General features: G+C 37.7%; 2 protein-coding genes, 1 non-coding gene and 1 pseudogene across 4 annotated transcripts; 2 read left to right on the top strand and 2 right to left on the bottom strand.

Moving 5' to 3' along the window:
* The first annotated feature begins 217 nt into the window (after positions 1-217).
* LOC17882438 (kinesin-like protein KIN-14A) lies at positions 218-7,557 on the top strand. Of its 2 annotated transcripts, none has more exons than XM_023781955.1 (23): positions 218-615; positions 839-962; positions 1,280-1,366; positions 1,500-1,670; positions 1,750-1,856; positions 2,015-2,146; positions 2,261-2,439; positions 2,549-2,710; positions 2,875-2,966; positions 3,098-3,249; positions 3,466-3,639; positions 3,736-3,882; positions 4,015-4,200; positions 4,292-4,360; positions 4,568-4,623; positions 4,718-4,925; positions 5,131-5,322; positions 5,433-5,624; positions 5,727-6,077; positions 6,187-6,285; positions 6,390-6,530; positions 6,625-6,783; positions 6,912-7,557. In XM_023781955.1, the coding sequence occupies exons 1-23, from the start codon at positions 403-405 to the stop codon at positions 7,338-7,340; spliced, it is 3,822 nt and encodes a 1,273-aa protein (XP_023637723.1). In that variant the 5' UTR covers positions 218-402; the 3' UTR covers positions 7,341-7,557. The 2 variants fall into 2 exon arrangements, with proteins under 2 accessions (XP_023637723.1, XP_006286687.1); XM_006286625.2 differs by having other exon boundaries at positions 4,715-4,925.
* Positions 7,558-7,601: 44 nt separating this feature from the next.
* Positions 7,602-9,711, bottom strand: LOC17884318. Its single transcript, XM_006289868.2, has 7 exons — positions 9,563-9,711; positions 9,070-9,139; positions 8,601-8,760; positions 8,441-8,522; positions 8,144-8,360; positions 7,978-8,042; positions 7,602-7,897 (listed from the first exon to the last, which is right to left on the bottom strand). The coding sequence occupies exons 1-7, from the start codon at positions 9,632-9,634 to the stop codon at positions 7,640-7,642; spliced, it is 924 nt and encodes a 307-aa protein (XP_006289930.1). The 5' UTR covers positions 9,635-9,711; the 3' UTR covers positions 7,602-7,639.
* A 101-nt stretch (positions 9,712-9,812) lies between these two features.
* TRNAS-GCU lies at positions 9,813-9,894 on the top strand. Its single transcript has one exon. It is a non-coding gene; the product is annotated as a tRNA-Ser (tRNA).
* A 185-nt stretch (positions 9,895-10,079) lies between these two features.
* LOC17883438 lies at positions 10,080-15,664 on the bottom strand (annotated as a pseudogene).
* Between the last annotated feature and the right edge of the window lie 1,089 nt (positions 15,665-16,753).

Genomic DNA, 16,753 nt, shown 5'->3' with positions numbered 1-16,753 from the left:
AGTCAACGTAGTTGGTAAAGTGAGATTTAAATGACATAACACAGTTTATGAATGGAACACGATAAGGGGAGTCGTGAAGTAACGCAGATCACAAAATATTTGTGTCTCAAAAGGCATCGGCGTTATTCAATTTTCTAGAATTTAAAAAATCTGAAATAAAAACGACGTCGTATGAAGTTCATCAAAAGGACCTTCTCCGCCTTTCATTTGTTTTGTTTGTATACCAGACCGAGGGAAAAAAAAATCCGAAAGTGAGAAGCCAAAAAATTAAATAGAATCTTTGGATTTCTAGAAAAATAAATTTCGGAAACTTTTGAATTCTTCTTCCGCTTCGATTTCAAAGCTGCTGCTTTAATTTTGTCTGGTGGTTTTGGTTTGAGCTGCTTTGATTGTTTGGACGAAATGGCCGATCAAAGGAGTAAAACGAATAGGTGGAACTGGGAGGTGAGTGGGTTCGAGCCGAGGAAGTCTTCTTCTTCAAATGCTTCTTCGTATGTGGAAGGCGGTCACCGTACGACAGGTCCGCTGCTCCGGAGGAACTCGATTTCTACTCCCTCGCTTCCGCCTAAGCAAGCTCTTGCCTCTAAGGTTAACGGATTAAAGGATAAAGTTAAGGTGAAATGTCACTTCCTTTTTTCACTCCACTGTATATTTGGATTGGGTTTTTAGTTGAATTGATTTTTTTTTTTTAAAAGGCTGCTTTTGCTTCTCTTAAGTGTAAGCTGAGTCTATAGATGTTATCATCGCATAGACTAGGTTGTGTGTTTGTGGGATTTGATGGAAGTTTAGTGTTGAAGCCATTGCTTATCCAGAAAAGTATGTGACGTTGGTTGAACAGCTTGCAAAAGAAGATTACCTGGAGTTGAGACAAGAAGCTACTGATCTGCAGGAGTATTCTAATGCAAAGCTTGACAGGGTTACACGTTATTTAGGTGTTCTGGCTGAGAAAAGTCGTAAATTGGGTAAGTGATGTGTTTCACCTGTGTATTATACCACGAGGTTTGTTTGAACACGATGTAAGTTGTGCAAGCATCAAGAAAGACTTAGTATTCATTACATTTGGTGCATTTGTGACTACTCCCAAAGTTGATAACACTAGAAATTTGTTGGCGTTTTCCCAATATTGGAACCTTTATGAAGTCATTTAGTTCAAATAGCGAATACTTTATAATCCCATCTACTGTATCTAGCCCTTGTGGTTGCGTTTCATTACTTTATCTGTTTTGTGGTGGAAATTTGGTAGTGTGTTGTATTTATCTATCTACATAAACCACCACAGATCAATATGCCCTTGAGACTGAGGCTAGGATATCTCCACTTATCAATGAGAAGAAAAGACTGTTCAATGACTTGTTAACAGCCAAAGGTACCAAGCTTCCTTAACCAATGTCATCAGTCTTTCTAAATTTGTAATCTTTCTTTAGGTATAGGTTCACAGATGTTCGTGATAGTTTTCTGCAACCTATTGATTAATGTGGAACTGTTGTTTCATATTTCAGGGAATATAAAAGTATTTTGCCGTGCAAGGCCATTGTTTGAGGATGAAGGTCCCTCTATCATAGAATTCCCTGGGGATTGCACCATATGTGTAAACACTGATGATGATACTCTGTCCAATCCCAAGAAGGACTTTGAATTTGACCGAGTTTATGGACCTCATGTTGGACAAGGTGAGTACCATAGTTCGTTGTAATTGTACTCTCTCCTTTTGTCATGAGCTCTGTACTTATACTGTAATTTTTTCCTCAGCTGCACTGTTTAGCGATGTCCAACCTTTTGTTCAATCTGCACTGGATGGATCTAACGTCTCTATATTTTCCTATGGACAAACTTATGCAGGGAAGACATACACCCTGGTTACTATTCTTTTCCTTTTCCTCTAAAAGTCTACAAATATGTCACATATTTTTGAGCACCTAAATCAATGGATTTCTGTCACTGTGTATTTTCACAGTGATTTGTTATCTCCCTATGGCTCTTCGTTGAATCAACTTTATTGACTGTTATTTGCCAGGAAGGTTCAAATCACGACCGTGGTTTATATGCACGTTGTTTTGAGGAACTTTTCGACCTAGCAAATTCGGATTCAACTTCTACATCTCAATTCAGTTTCTCTCTTTCAGTGTTTGAGATCTATAATGAACAGGTGGTCCAATTGTGTCTAAAGTACTAATACATTTTACCTATATCATAGTGCCAACTGCCAAGATGGTTCTTTCATGAAATCTGAAACTTCTAATTCAGTAATTTTAATATTCAGATAAGAGATCTACTTTTGGACAGTCAGAGCAACTTGCCGAAGATCAACATGGGATTAGACGATTCTGTTGTAGAGCTTATACAGGAAAAAGTTGATAATCCTCTGGAGTTCCTAAGAGTCTTAAAATCTGCATTTCAGAACCGGGGAAATGATAAATCAAAATTTAACGTGACCCATCTGTATGTTTTATTTTGTACTTGAAATGTTCCTCTTTTTATTATATTGAAATAATTTTCTGCTAAGGTTCTCTATTCACATGTCTTTAATGGCTGGCTTTTCTCTTGGCAGGATTGTCACTATACACATATACTATAGTAACACGATTACTGGAGAAAACATATATAGCAAGCTTTCTCTAGTTGACATGGCTGGAAGTGAAGGTTTAATCATGGAAGATGACAGTGGAGACCATGTCACTGATCTGTTGCATGTCATGAATTCGATTTCAACGTATGTCAGAGTTTTCTTTTTCTTTTTTATTCACTCCTCTTTACCAGTAAACTATATAACTTCTGCATCTTTATCGTCTAAAGGTCTGACAAAGTTTTCCATGTGTGGGCTCCAATGCGTTAATTTATTCTGTTAACTTACTGCATATATCTCTGGTTCTGTAGGTTGGGAGATGTTTTATCCTCATTGACGTCCGAAAAGGATTCAGTTCCTTATGAGAATTCAATGCTTACAAGAATACTTGCAGATTCACTAGGTAACATTTTCTTCTTTTCAATACATGCACCTCTCCTCTTATTTCACCCTGATTTTTTTGTTTGTTTAAGGGTTTTGCCACCATTGTTTGATGCTCGTTGTAACTGAGATGCAATATCCTGTAATGTGTAGGGGGAAGCTCCAAAACGTTGATGATTGTTAACATCTGTCCAAGTGCACAAAACTTGTCTGAAACAATATCATCTCTCAGTTATGCTGCTAGAGCTAGGAATATAATACCAAGTCTTGGGAATAGAGATACAATCAAGAAATGGAGAGATGTGGTAAGGGAAAGTGAATAAGATAAACAATTAAAAAACGAGAATACAGACGTTAGACGGTCAGGTTTTCGCTTGATTGATCTGTTCGTTTTATCTCTCCCTTTTCTAGGTCATCCCAATTTCTAGAGAACAGAACGTAATATAAAAGTACACTGTACTAGCTTGTCCTGTTTCAAAAGATTCTTTTTGCTACAACATAGATAACCTTTTGTCCTGCAGGCGAGTGATGCTCGGAAGGAGCTGTTGGAGAAAGAGAGAGAAAATCAGAATCTGAAACAAGAGGTCGTGGGCTTAAAACAAGCACTTAAAGATGCAAATGACCAGTGTGTATTGCTCTACAGTGAAGTGCAGAGGGCGTGGAAAGTTTCATTTACATTGCAATCAGATTTGAAGGTTATACAGCTTCACTTGGGTTCTTGTTTGAATTTTATACAATTCTTTATAACCTCTTTGTTTTTTTGCTCATTATCCGTCTTGTACCTGATGCAGTCAGAGAATACTATGCTTGTAGACAAACATAAACTAGAGAAGGAGCAGAATTCTCAGTTAAGAAATCAAATAGCTCAACTTTTACAGTTGGATCAGGAACAGAAGCTGCAAATGCAACAACAAGATTCCACCATTCAAAATCTCCAGGTTGGTGCTCCACGAGTATTAGCTATTCTCTAAAGTTTAAGATCTATGGAAGCCAATTGATTTTGAACTTGTTGACTTCTCTGCACATGGTAGTCATATCATTAACCTGTATCTTATTTGATTTTGATTCAGGCTAAAATTATAGACTTGGAATCACAAGTAGGTGAAGCCGTTAAATCCAACACAACAAGAACAGGAGATGTCTTACAATCTCAGGACATATTTTCCTCAATACCAAAACCAGCTGACACCACAGCTGATTCTTCTGTTACCAAGAAACTTGAGGAAGAACTTAAAAAACGTGATGCACTAATTGAGGTTCTGCTCTGTCTTACTCTTGAATATATTCTGGTGGACCATTGATGTTTGCTCGAGTTCATTTATCTGATGAGAACAATGTTTTTTGCAGAGATTGCATGAAGAAAACGAAAAGTTGTTTGACAGATTAACAGAAAGATCGATGGCTGTTTCAACCCAGGTAATTGTTTTCTCTTGTGCAGTTATGCTGAATTAAGCATGATTCAGTATCATATCTCCCTCACTACTCTCTTATCGCTTTGAGAGAAAAATAATTTACATTTGTTCTTTATTAATTGCTACTGTATGTTTAACACTTTGCACCTACAGATTTACTTGCTCCCTGCACTCCATTTCTAAAACTTTCGTATTTCATTTTTTATTTTAGGGATTGAGTCCCTCATCAAAAGCCTCGCCAAACAATCAGCCTGCCAATGTTCACAGGTGATTTCGTGATCCGTTTGAACAATTGAGTTCTGATTCTGTATTTTTCATTTTATTGACTAAATTTACTATTTTCTCTCCGAAAAAATAGTAGGGGAGAAGCGTTTTCGGAGGAAGCTGTTGCTTTACCATCTAGATCAAATAAGAATGACGGAGCAATTACTGTAGTAAAATCTGGCTCTGAAATAGTAAAGACCACGCCAGCTGGAGAATACTTGACGGCTGCATTGAACGATTTTGACCCTGAAGAATATGAAGGTCTTGCTGCCATTGCTGATGGTGCAAACAAGCTACTAATGCTGGTACTTGGTTAATAGCTAATTGCTTTAACATCTTTTTAGACGTCTCACTGGTATATATATCTGAAATGACATCACTATACCTTGCATCATTATTGGAGAGTGAAGGTTATGATGGACTCTGGATGTCTTTAAACCTTTATCGCTGTTAAGAGCAAGTTGATATCAACTTATTTTGGGAAGCTTTTTTCTTATTGTTGACTTGCAGGTCTTGGCAGCTGTTATCAAGGCTGGTGCTTCCAGAGAGCATGAAATCCTTGCTGAGATCAGAGATTCTGTCTTTTCATTTATTGGTAAAATGGAACCAAGAAGAGTAATGGATACCATGCTTGTTTCCCGAGTTAGGATATTATACATAAGGTCCTTACTGGCGCGATCACCTGAGCTTCAATCTATCAGGGTGGGTTTATAGGCAGACGACTCCTAGCTGCTTTTTATGTTCGTTTTGGCCGTGGTTTTTATGACCATCTTATTTCTCCTGGAAAAATTAAACCTATCCTCTTCATTTAGGTCTCTCCTGTCGAGTGCTTTCTTGAGAAGCCTAATACTGGTAGAAGTAAAAGCACTAGCAGGGGTAGCAGCCCAGGTAGATCTCCAGTTCGATATCTTGATACGCAGATTCATGGCTTTAAAGTAAATATAAAACCAGAAAGGAAAAACAAGTTGGCATCTGTGGTATCAAGAATGCGTGGACTTGAACAGGTAAGTTTACCTTGAAAGTGCAGTTGATTCTCAAAGATGCTTGAGCTTACCTAATATGTTAAATATTTTGAGACACTTATGCTCTTGATTGTAATCATCTAGGATACTGGGAGGCAGCAAGTTACTGGAGTTAAGCTGCGGGAAATGCAAGATGAAGCCAAAAGCTTCGCTATTGGGAACAAAGCCTTGGCTGCATTATTTGTTCATACTCCGGCTGGTGAACTGCAGCGACAGATTCGGTTATGGCTTGCAGAACATTTTGAGTTTCTTTCCGTGACCGCAGATGATGTCTCGGGAGGAACTGGTGGTCAACTAGAGCTTCTTTCCACGGCAATTATGGATGGCTGGATGGCTGGACTTGGGGCTGCGATGCCACCTCACACAGATGCTCTCGGGCAGCTTCTGTCCGAGTATGCAAAACGTGTCTATACTTCTCAAATGCAGCACATGAAGGTATGCGATGTCATTGGTCAAAAATGATATTCTAAGTGGAATTAGCAGATAGAACATTCTCAATGGTTTGAAATGATGATTAATATGGAACCGTACTATTATACTATAGGATATTGCTGGCACTTTGGCGGCAGAAGAGGCAGAAGATGCTGGTCAAGTGGCTAAGCTTCGATCAGCTCTTGAGTCTGTTGATCACAAAAGAAGAAAGGTACACCAACGTGCCTGAAAATAAATGACGCAGTTCTGGATTGCTTTAATTTTTGATCTTTGAAAAGTTCTTGTGCTCTGACTTTTGTTTGCTTTCTTTATCAGATTTTACAACAAATGAGGAGCGATGCAGCTTTGCTTAACCTGGAAGAGGGCAGTTCTCCTGTTCCAAACCCTTCGACGGCAGCTGAAGACTCAAGATTAGCATCTCTCATTTCTCTAGATGGCATTTTGAAGCAAGTCAAGGTATTTTTATACCTCCATCTGAGACCATGTTGCTTCACAATTGATCTTTGTTTTTGGTTAAATTTTGGTCAGTAACTTATTTTGTATCTTGCAGGAAATAACAAGACAAGCCTCTGTCCATGTTTTGAGTAAAAGCAAGAAGAAAGCATTACTCGAGTCCCTTGATGAACTCACTGAGCGAATGCCTTCTCTTCTTGATATCGATCATCCATGTGCGCAAAGAGAAATTGCTACAGCACACCAGTTGGTCGAGGTACTTATGATTTCCATGTATAATCAGTTTCTCCATGAACCTACCATAGACACAAAAAACTCTACCTGATATAATGATGAGATCCGGATTAAATATCGAACAAACTAACTTATTTCTCTTGAACGCAGACGATTCCTGAACAAGAGGACAATAATCTTCTGGAACGATCGCACGACCGTAGACCATCATTAGAATCAATATCCTCAGGTGAAACTGATGTATCTCAGTGGAATGTTTTGCAATTCAACACAGGTTCATCAGCCCCATTCATCATAAAATGTGGAGGTAACACCAACTCAGAGCTCGTGATCAAGGCTGATGCACGCGTTCAAGAGCCCAAAGGAGGTGAAGTTGTCAGAGTTATCCCAAGGCCTTCTGTCCTAGTAAACATGAGCTTAGAGGAAATGAAACAAATGTTTGCGCAATTACCTGAAGCTCTAAGTTTGCTGGCTTTAGCTAGAACAGCTGATGGCACAAGAGCTCGCTACTCTAGACTCTACAAAACTCTGGCCATCAAGGTTCCCTCTCTTAGAGACCTTGTTAGTGAACTGGAGTAAGATACTTAAGTCGTGAACTGGCTTAGAGAGATGTTGCAGAGATATTATCCAGCAATGGAGATTCCTTGTGTATTTATTCTTTCTTGTGAGGTTTTTGGCTGGGCAAATTCGGCGCATTTATACTAACCTTTAAGCTCCAGATTCATTTGTGTAATATGTAACTTCGTTTTGTATCTTACTCTCATTCACACAGCAATAAGTGTTATATTCACAGGAAGGGAGTTTTTTAAATTACTCTCAAAAGTTTACTGAAGGCAAAAATGTGATCAAAAATCAATAATATGAGCTGTATATGAAAACTACCATTTAAAGGCTGATAGTACATAAGATGGGAATGCATTGTGTTTAGCCGTAAGGGTCTTGACTGAGTCTAGATTTGCAATTTCATCAAACGAAGTGAGACCAAGCTCATTACCATGAATCCCTCCAGTGATGAAAATTGATTCAATTCCTGAAATATTTGCTCCTTTTATATCATGATGTAGTGAATCTCCTACTGCTATAGCCTCAGATGGATTGACAACTCCTGCGATTGCCATAGCTGACTCATAGATCATCTGCAAAATAAAAAAAAATCAACAAACCATTATACAACACAAAGTAGCAAGTTGATAGTTAAGTATTCTAAGTTTCTAACCTTATAAGGTTTGCCCATCCACTTCACTTCTCCCCCAAGTTCTTCATACTTGGAAGCTAGTGTACCTGTATAAATCATGAACGATTTGATTCATGTATATGCTTATTTATATCCCATCATAATTCGAAGACAAACTGGAGAGTTTCAGAGATGCAAGTAAATGTACCTGGCATGATATGAAAAACATTTGCTTCAACAGTCACATAATCTGGATTAGCAACGATCATGGGGAGTCCTCGAGCTGCAGATTTCTCCAAAATCTTCTCAAGTTCGTCGAGAGGCATTGGAGATACACCGCCTGAAGGAAGTCCTAAGGCCTCCGTGCCGTGCGCTAAAACAAAGTCAGCTTCGTCCACATTCTCCACAACATTTAAACCTAGACCCTGAAACAAAGGCTACATCAAATACCTACTACTAACCTTCATCGATAAATCAATCAGCAACCATAAAAAAGATAACTAACCTCTAAAGAAATTGCTCCTCGGTCATTCCAAGTCATGTGAATGCAACTCCTGCCTAGTGCAGCAAACCAAGGATCATCTCTCCTGTAACATCCAGCTATCAGTAAGTTCAACCAAGTAAATAGCATCTATGTTGTGAAGACAAAGTTGTTGGTAAATGACCTTTGCAAAGACAGATGGGTTAGTTCACCACTTGTTATAGCCCCGGTGAAGAAAGACGGATCAAAGCCAAGGCCTTTCAACTTATCGATTGTAGTAGAAGCACGTCTAGAAGAATTACTAATAACCACGATTCTGGCACCCGCTGTTGCAAGGTTTTTTACTGTAAATCCAATAAAACAAAAGTTAGATCAGTCCTTATGCATAACTACAACGATGTTGAAGAAACCTTTAAGGAAAACTATCAATAAATGGAAGATCTCAAAGCATAATGATATTTCACTTCCGGTTTCACAACTTATATGGACAAGATATTCATTGCCAAATCATCGTCTCTGACTATATCAAATATAGTCAACACTGAATCATTGAACAGTGAAAGAATTGGTTACGATACCAACTACAAAATGTAAAACCCCAATTGAATCAGCAATCCGAATAGATATGCCAAAGGTTAGAAATGATAACGTACTTGTCGATATTGCACCCGGGTACGGCTTTTTGCCATCATGAAGGACTCCATACTGATCTAAGAGCCATGCCTGTGACACAATTCACCAAGTTTAGCATTAAACAAAATCTTGAGAAACATTCACTAGATGTTTGATGATTCATATATGTTAAGCTACACACATTTCTTCTTTACCAAATGTTACTCTCGAAAAGTGTAATATGGTTACTCAAATGGAACCTACACTTGGCAATGTATTTGTAAAAAGGTACAAACTGTAATCAGAATCTCAGGTACCAATCCAATTTAAAGAAAGTTGTATGCTTTTTTCCAAATTACGCAATTAGAGAAACCCATTAAGTAACAAGATTAAACGAATCAAAAACATGATAATTTCAGATAATCGGATCTATCAGACTAACATACAGATGTTGTTAATGGGCTTGCTCGTCATAATAGCAGATAATGAGAGAGCACATAAAAAGACAGTAAACTGAGTCAGATGAGGTAAAACCTTAAAATTTCGTGTCTCAACGATGTCTTTGAGGCCATTCATTGGCTGTGAGAGCTGCGCCGAACAGATCATTTTTCTTCTACCGACGAGAAGAAGAAGAAGAAGAAGCAGACCAATTGAAAACAAAGCGCAAGCGTTTCTCTCTTTACCACAACCACAACGCATACCCACGCGCAACAGACAGTATGCGAGTAGCTTTGCAGCTGTACCAACTAAGTTAAATTTAATTTATTCTTCATTGTACATGAACGTCGCTTTGGCCGAGTGGTTAAGGCGTGTGCCTGCTAAGTACATGGGGTTTCCCCGCGAGAGTTCGAATCTCTCAGGCGACGGTTTCTTTTCTATTTTTAATTTATTTTGTTTTGAAACTTCCCGCCCTTTCTAAAACTCAACTGTCTTACTTATAGGCTAATAACCGCTTAGCTTTACCAAAGCGCCCTTCCCTCTTTGAGTTTTCTGATTTTTGGTGCCAACAGTGATGTAATTTGTTTATCAGATCTTTTTAAGAAACCTGTACGATCCTTGAGTGTGTATATGTATTCATTCTATGAAAGCATATAACCAAAATATCTATGAACATATGTATAATGAGTCCTCCCAAATCTAACTACACCATGCTTAACTAGTTAACTGTTATAGCTCAATAGTCACATTATGGTTTCCCAAAAGCAAATAGAATTTTTTCACTGTTTCTCTCTCTCAGTATTAGCACTGTAGCAGAAGCCTTCCCTATAGTTAGCTGAATCTTTACAAAAGCATAGACCGAATCTCCATCATCGATCTCGGTGCTTCCAAATCCTCTTCCTCTAACGAATCTCCAAGTAAGTTTTGCATTTGAGTCACAAATATCTCATTTAAAACCTGCAAAATCACCATATAATTATAACAACGTAAGAAGAAACATTTTTGTTTTTTTCTAGTGATAAAATTGAAAAAGTCCAGAAGAAAGTTGAAAAAGTTACAGAAACTGCGATTCTCGGGCCTTTGTGCCAAGTCACATTGTCATTCCTGTCTTCCAAAACCCGAAGCACGTCCTTTGAAAAAAAAAAAACGAATAAAAAAAAACAGAATAAGAATAATGAAAACTAATGATGATGCAAGAAAGAAGAAACCAACGGTTTGTGATGCGGTTTGCCTTCCTTACCTGTCCCAATCTGTCCCATATTCCTCTGCATATTACGATAAACACATCGAGTGACAAAACACAATGCAGGTGATCAAGTGTCGTGTCTAGTAAATCTTTTAAACTCTGCATTCTGTTTCTAATGTCTGATTCTGCTGTTATTTCCTGCAACTCGCGGATGATGTTCTTCATTTTCATTTGGCTATGTATCCTCGTCTGTTACATAAGATAGTTTTTTCTCAAGGATCTGAGAACAGGAAATCTCAAAAATAAGTTCAGAAAGAAGTAACTGACATTCTCTGCAATTTTCTCCACGAGCGCTTGCATGTAACTTCTGAACTTGGCTCTTAACTGTACAGTCACCTCGCTCAGCCGCTCTCCTAAAATTCTCTTTTCTTTATCAGGGAGATAAGAGTTCCACAATTTGAACCGGTTCTCTATTCTTGACCGTAATGTTTCAAGCATTCTTTTCATGGAATTTAGAAGAACTCCAAGCTGAAAGATGTTGTAAAGGTTTCTTATACTAGTTCTAAATGAAACTTGAAAAGTTAAAACAAACATCAGTAGATATACCTCTTTTGGAACAGTGTAGAGGTTAGAATGTCCCTTTTTGGTCAATTTCTGGACGTACTTCATTGCAGATACCTTGCTTTCCTTTAACGGAGACAAAACTTCGGAAAATTGCTTCTCCAACGCTTCAATAATATCCCTCTCCACATCCGCTACAAACTTTCCATATGAAAACATGATAACATTTATAAGTTGGGGCATATTTGGTTAACAGAGTTACTGACTTCTGAGACATGTAAGAAGGACAACTCATCAAACACAACGCAGTTACATTAGTTGAATGAATCAAAAAAAAATATCCGTTTCGTATTATTTTTTACTTACTTTCTCCAAGGATGCCCCATATTCTGGCCAACGCATGATGATGATATCATACTCATCAAGTGTGGCGTTGAGTAACTCATAAATCTCATCTACAAAGGGAGAGGTCGAGCCTTGAATCTCATTACATGCTTTTGCCTTAAAAAAAAAAAAAAACAAAATGTATGCAATTGCAGATGTCAAAGCATTAACAAGCATTCTTGTGTCAGCACTATAGAAAAGTTGTTGCAAGATAAGTACCGTGTCTGACTTGCAGAACTCATATAGATAACTTTTTCTATCTTCAATCCAGGTAGTAATATATGAATGGAAAAGCTCTTTGGCAGTAACACCACCTTTGATAGGACTGCCAACATGGCGATGAAATTGCTTTAGAAATAGAAAAGTCTAAAAAGATAAATTTTAAAGTCGTAAGTACTCAGTCAGAAGTAAGAGCATATATTACTCTATATTCCAGCGAGAGCGATCGGCTTCAAAGTCGGCTGTTGTAATGATAAGATCGACAACTGGAGGTGATGGAGAAGGAGGGGGCCATGCAGTAAGATATTCCCTCAGTCTGTTGAATAGATCCACACTATATATTGCCGCTGAAAGCTGTGGAAGGTCTATAAAGCTGCTTCAGAGATTACAGAGAGATTCAGTAGAGAAATACACTAATTTAGTAACAGAAATGTTGTATATATGACTTAGACAAACCTTGGGAGTACATTGTAGTTATGGATGGCTATGTCAGTTAAGATTTCGTTCTTAAGGCTCAAAACTAAAGACTTCATCCTCTGATAAGTAGTGCCTTGTGCATCCTCAATATGATTGTGAAGTATATCGTTTGTTTCCCGTAAGTACCTTTTTGACCTCTTCTTTGAAGCAGCCTGAAAGAAGGCAATGAAATAAATCATGGGACAAGTGAGAAAGAGAGAGAGGTTGTGTGTGTGTGTCTGTCTGATTTACCTGAAAGTATCTGCAAAGTCTTAGTTGTGCCTCGGGGTTTAACACGTCGTTGAGAAGACCATAAAGCTTGATAGCTGGCGCTATAGCAGGTGCTGGAATGCCTGTAGGAGGCTCAAAAACATCCTTGATTCCAGAAAAAGAAGTTTCATCAAGAGATTTATAATTCTCGAATGTCAACGCAAGAATCTGCTGAACTTGTTCATCAATTTCCCCAAGCAAACGATCCTGTCCAAATGCATCAAAAAGAAAGTGAGCTACTTGAATAGCAAAACGTGATCCTTAATGATTAAGAACAGCAAAAGTTAAATATAAACACCTCCTGATGACTCAGTATAGCCTTGTGTTTGCCTTTCATTAAAACAGGCGACAGAAAATCGTATATGACATCAAGACAGTCCTTAGTAGGCGAGGCGACATCCATGACATATGAAAGATACCTGACAATCAGAAAAACATCGTGTACAACATCACTTAAGTGCCTGAATAAAATTTGGTTACCAAATTAAAAATCTTTCTTGTCTGTAAATTACCTTAATTTTGTATATGCATCTGAAATACCGTAATAGGCTGCAAATTGAGTTAGCATCCAGTGCCATGGCCCTTTGATTAACAGATTTTGGCGCTGAAATTGCTCAGCTTTCATAGCCACTTCCAAGACCAAGTCATATGCTGAAGTTTCTGCAACCAGCCCACACTACATATGAATGGAAATATGTCAGCAGACAATATGAGACGGTTAAAAGAAGTTTCTCTGTGGAAAAAGATCGTGTGTACCTTAGTTTTTTCATCTAAGCAGCTTGAGTAGTTGATATGAAGTTGGATTCTCCCAGTACGGTCATGTTCTGGTTCATGATATATTGCCCACCATTTAAGATTGTTCTGCTGTAACAGCCAAAACTTTAGATTTGATAATCTTGTGGACACAGCATAAGGCTTAATAAATATCTCACCGGTTCATCAACTATAGCTGCTAGTTGAGCTAAGACACGACCACAAAACTTTCCCTTTGAATCCCGAACTTCAACAATCAAATCATCACCGATACTATCTGGTAAGCTACAAGGGAAACCGTATTATAACTCCAGCTTTACATGAAAAGGAATCTAAAAGCAAATCATGAATGTAAAAGGAAACGTACAAGACAAATGTTTCGCCAGATCCAGGTTGTGTGTTAACTTGATCCTCCTCGGCAGAGCTCTTTAGCCTTAATGAACAAGTAAAAGTTTCTGACAATAAAAGAATTCATAGATAAATCATTCAGAAAGAAAGACAAAACAGTAAAGGCAGCAGTAAAAATGCAACCAAATATACCTTGTAATGCTTTGAGCGAACGTGGTCCGGTGTGAGATGCAACAAATTCTTTCTGAAGGACTTTTGAGACCTGTTTGAGGTAACGAGCACAGGTACGCATATACGCCAAACTTTTCTTCGAAAGTGAACCATTCAAAGGAACTCGGGGGGCGACATGAACACTCTTCACTGCTTTCCATCCAGAAGACAACGTAGAATTCAGTTCTGCTATTTGCTGGTGGACAGATTCAGGCTTCAGTGGTAACATACTGCAACCAGGTTGTCCATCTGATCCCATTTTGATCCTACCAACTGTAGAGCTACACACTTCAGATCATATGAATAAATGAGATGGGACTGAAACAAATAAAGAGAGATAGATAAATATACCCTGAAGTTTAATTTTTCCAACACTTCTCTTAAATTTCGGAGCAGATGCCTCAGTAACCAAGCTAGAAGGTCTATTTCCTAGTAGTTCTTCTTCAGATTGAATGAAGAAATTCTGCAAACTAAATGTTTTTTTTTCTCAACATCAAACAACATAGCAATCCACAAATATCTGAACAATTCCAAACACTAAAACATGTCTCACCCAAATGCAGTTCGCATTAATATGCAATCATCGTTGAGGAAGTATGAAGCCTCGCTGGCACTATCCGTATCCCATGAATGAAGGCATAGGCGTACACATGCTTCATAGGAAATCATTGCAGACCATGGACCTTGTTCACTACATTCAGTGAAAATTTAATTAAGTGAGAAATTGTTGAATTATAGTGGATAAGAGAAAAACATGATATGTATGTAAAACTCAGTCATCACCTTGCATGAAAGGTGGGGAAACGGGAACGAAAGGTCTCGTCTTTTATTGTTCCTAAAGTTCCAATATCAGCAATTCCTCTTGTTTGTCCTAAGCTAGGGAGTTCACATTCCTTTTTTGATTCCTGCAAACGGAATAATCAGGTAAGAACAGCTTGACAGAGTCATATGTAAAATTGTGGAGATAGCCAGAAAAGAATCATAATCTCTTGTGAGACCAGAAGAGAGGGTACATGTGAAGCTTCAGCGCTCGATGCTGAGTCAGACAAATCATCTGCACAATGAGCCTTTGAACCAAGAGGAATTTTGGAATCCTGAGGTGAGTAAGTCTCATCATCAAACGAATCAGAAGGAACAACACGCTTAGCATTTGCTCCTCTCGAAGCACCATCCTGTGTCAACATTATATAACTCATCACAGTATATACTAAAGAAGTCAAGAATCGAGAGCAACCGAATCAAAACACACAACTTTGACTATATGAGAGTGCAGCTTGCCAAAATGGTTCATATATACCTCTCGTAAACCTTTCTCTTGGAAACTTTCACTGAACATTATTATGCAGCTTCAAGCTTTTATCTGAGGTTTATTTAAGAAAGACCAAACATATGTTAAAACAAAATTAAAAAAAGGCTGATCATTTCATTTTAAAATATATATATATCAATCCAGTGCATGGAAAAAAAATGAAGCCCACATGGCCATGAATCGCTTCTATCTTACACAGTGCCTCTATCAAATATATGAAGGGTCAAATTCTAGTGACACGAACCAGGAGAAGAAAGTTCACTTTTTTTTTTTTGTTGTAAAAAGCAAAAACTCTGGCACGAAATCCACATGAACTTAAAAAGTAATCGACAACGGAAATCCAAAATATGAATCAAAAAAATCGAATCCAGCTGGTAAAACGAAAAGCAAAGTCCTTGAAGCTTTAGCTTACACTGCGGAGATTTGGACGACTACGAGATACGCAAGTGTGAGAAAGTAATCAGTAGAACAAACTAATCTTATTTTTGTTTTGCATTCTATCAAACTAAGTCAATCTTGCAATTACGGAGACGAAATAAAAAGGTCGGTTTTTTACAGGCAATTTTTATCATTAAGAAATGAACAAGGGAAGACAAAGTTGCAGTCTTAAAAGAGAGGAAAAACAATGAAGATCGTCTTCTCCTCTGTCACCAAAAAATAAAAATAAAAAGACAAAAAAAAAGTTGAGTTCCTTTTTTAATTATTTACTGGAGAACAGTGGCGTTAAATTTGGGACGTCAATTAACGGTAAGTTGGTGACAGAGATTAACGCTTTCGCGACGTGGCCAAAGTAGACGAGCTCTTACCATAACGGCCTAGACGGAGCTTGTTCCCAACCGTCGATGCAAACAAAACAAAACCACATTTTGTACATGTGTCGAGGGTTGACCACATAAAAGTCAGCTTTTTGAACCAATGCCATCACTCGCACATTATTGTCTTTTTTTATTTTTCCTATTTCGACACGACTAATAAGTAACCTATGGATTTCCATTTTAATTATAGATTTGATTAATTAATTTTAAATATTTACTTTAATCTTTTTATATTTTTAGTATAAACAGTTTTAGATCTTCAAAAATTATTTAATGGATACTCCTTTTACTATAAGTGATATTTTTTAATTAAATAAATATTTATTAACACATTATTACGCAATTACTGTCTAGTACTATTAATTAGTATTGTTCCTTTATTTTTCTTTAAGATAAGAAAAAAGGTTTTAATTTTTACATTTTAACTTTTTCTTTAACAATTGATTTTTTAATTATGAATATGGTCTACATTATAACTTTTAAACCCCCTTTTCACAAAAAATAAAACTTTGACCCCTTGATAATGAAAAACTAGTAAAGTAATGGACTTTAAAAGGCCCATAATACACCTAATAAAAAGCCCAACTATCACGCCGGAGTTCTGAGTTAAAAAGTGACTAGAAGCTGACTCACTAAAAAATTATTATCGTCCATTCACTCGCTCTTATCACAAACTCCAAACCCTGTCAACACTCCCACGCGCCTACACACTCCACTCGCTTGGCTCTACAATAGCCTACCGCATCAGACGATGTCGTACACTCAAAAGTGAACAC

Source organism: Capsella rubella, unplaced genomic scaffold (genome assembly GCF_000375325.1).
Source record: "Capsella rubella cultivar Monte Gargano unplaced genomic scaffold, Caprub1_0 scaffold_6, whole genome shotgun sequence".
NCBI lineage: Eukaryota > Viridiplantae > Streptophyta > Magnoliopsida > Brassicales > Brassicaceae > Capsella > Capsella rubella.
The sequence above is the reverse complement of the archived record's forward strand: the minus strand, read 5'-3'. Positions and strand labels throughout refer to the sequence as shown.

What these genes read in the sequence shown, in the direction of transcription:
- LOC17884318 (XM_006289868.2), bottom strand. Translation starts at nt 9,634, where the DNA reads ATGATCTGTTCGGCGCAGCTCTCACAGCCAATGAATGGCCTCAAAGAC. An exon ending in TGTTTTTCATATCATGCCAG is followed by an intron (nt 8,043 to 8,143) that starts GTACATTTACTT and finishes TGATTTATACAG; the next exon opens with GTACACTAGCTTCCAAGTAT. An exon ending in GGATGGGCAAACCTTATAAG is followed by an intron (nt 7,898 to 7,977) that starts GTTAGAAACTTA and finishes TTTATTTTGCAG; the next exon opens with ATGATCTATGAGTCAGCTAT.
- LOC17882438 (XM_006286625.2), top strand. Translation starts at nt 403, where the DNA reads ATGGCCGATCAAAGGAGTAAAACGAATAGGTGGAACTGGGAGGTGAGT. An exon ending in CATTGCAATCAGATTTGAAG is followed by an intron (nt 3,640 to 3,735) that starts GTTATACAGCTT and finishes TACCTGATGCAG; the next exon opens with TCAGAGAATACTATGCTTGT. An exon ending in CAGCACACCAGTTGGTCGAG is followed by an intron (nt 6,784 to 6,911) that starts GTACTTATGATT and finishes TCTTGAACGCAG; the next exon opens with ACGATTCCTGAACAAGAGGA.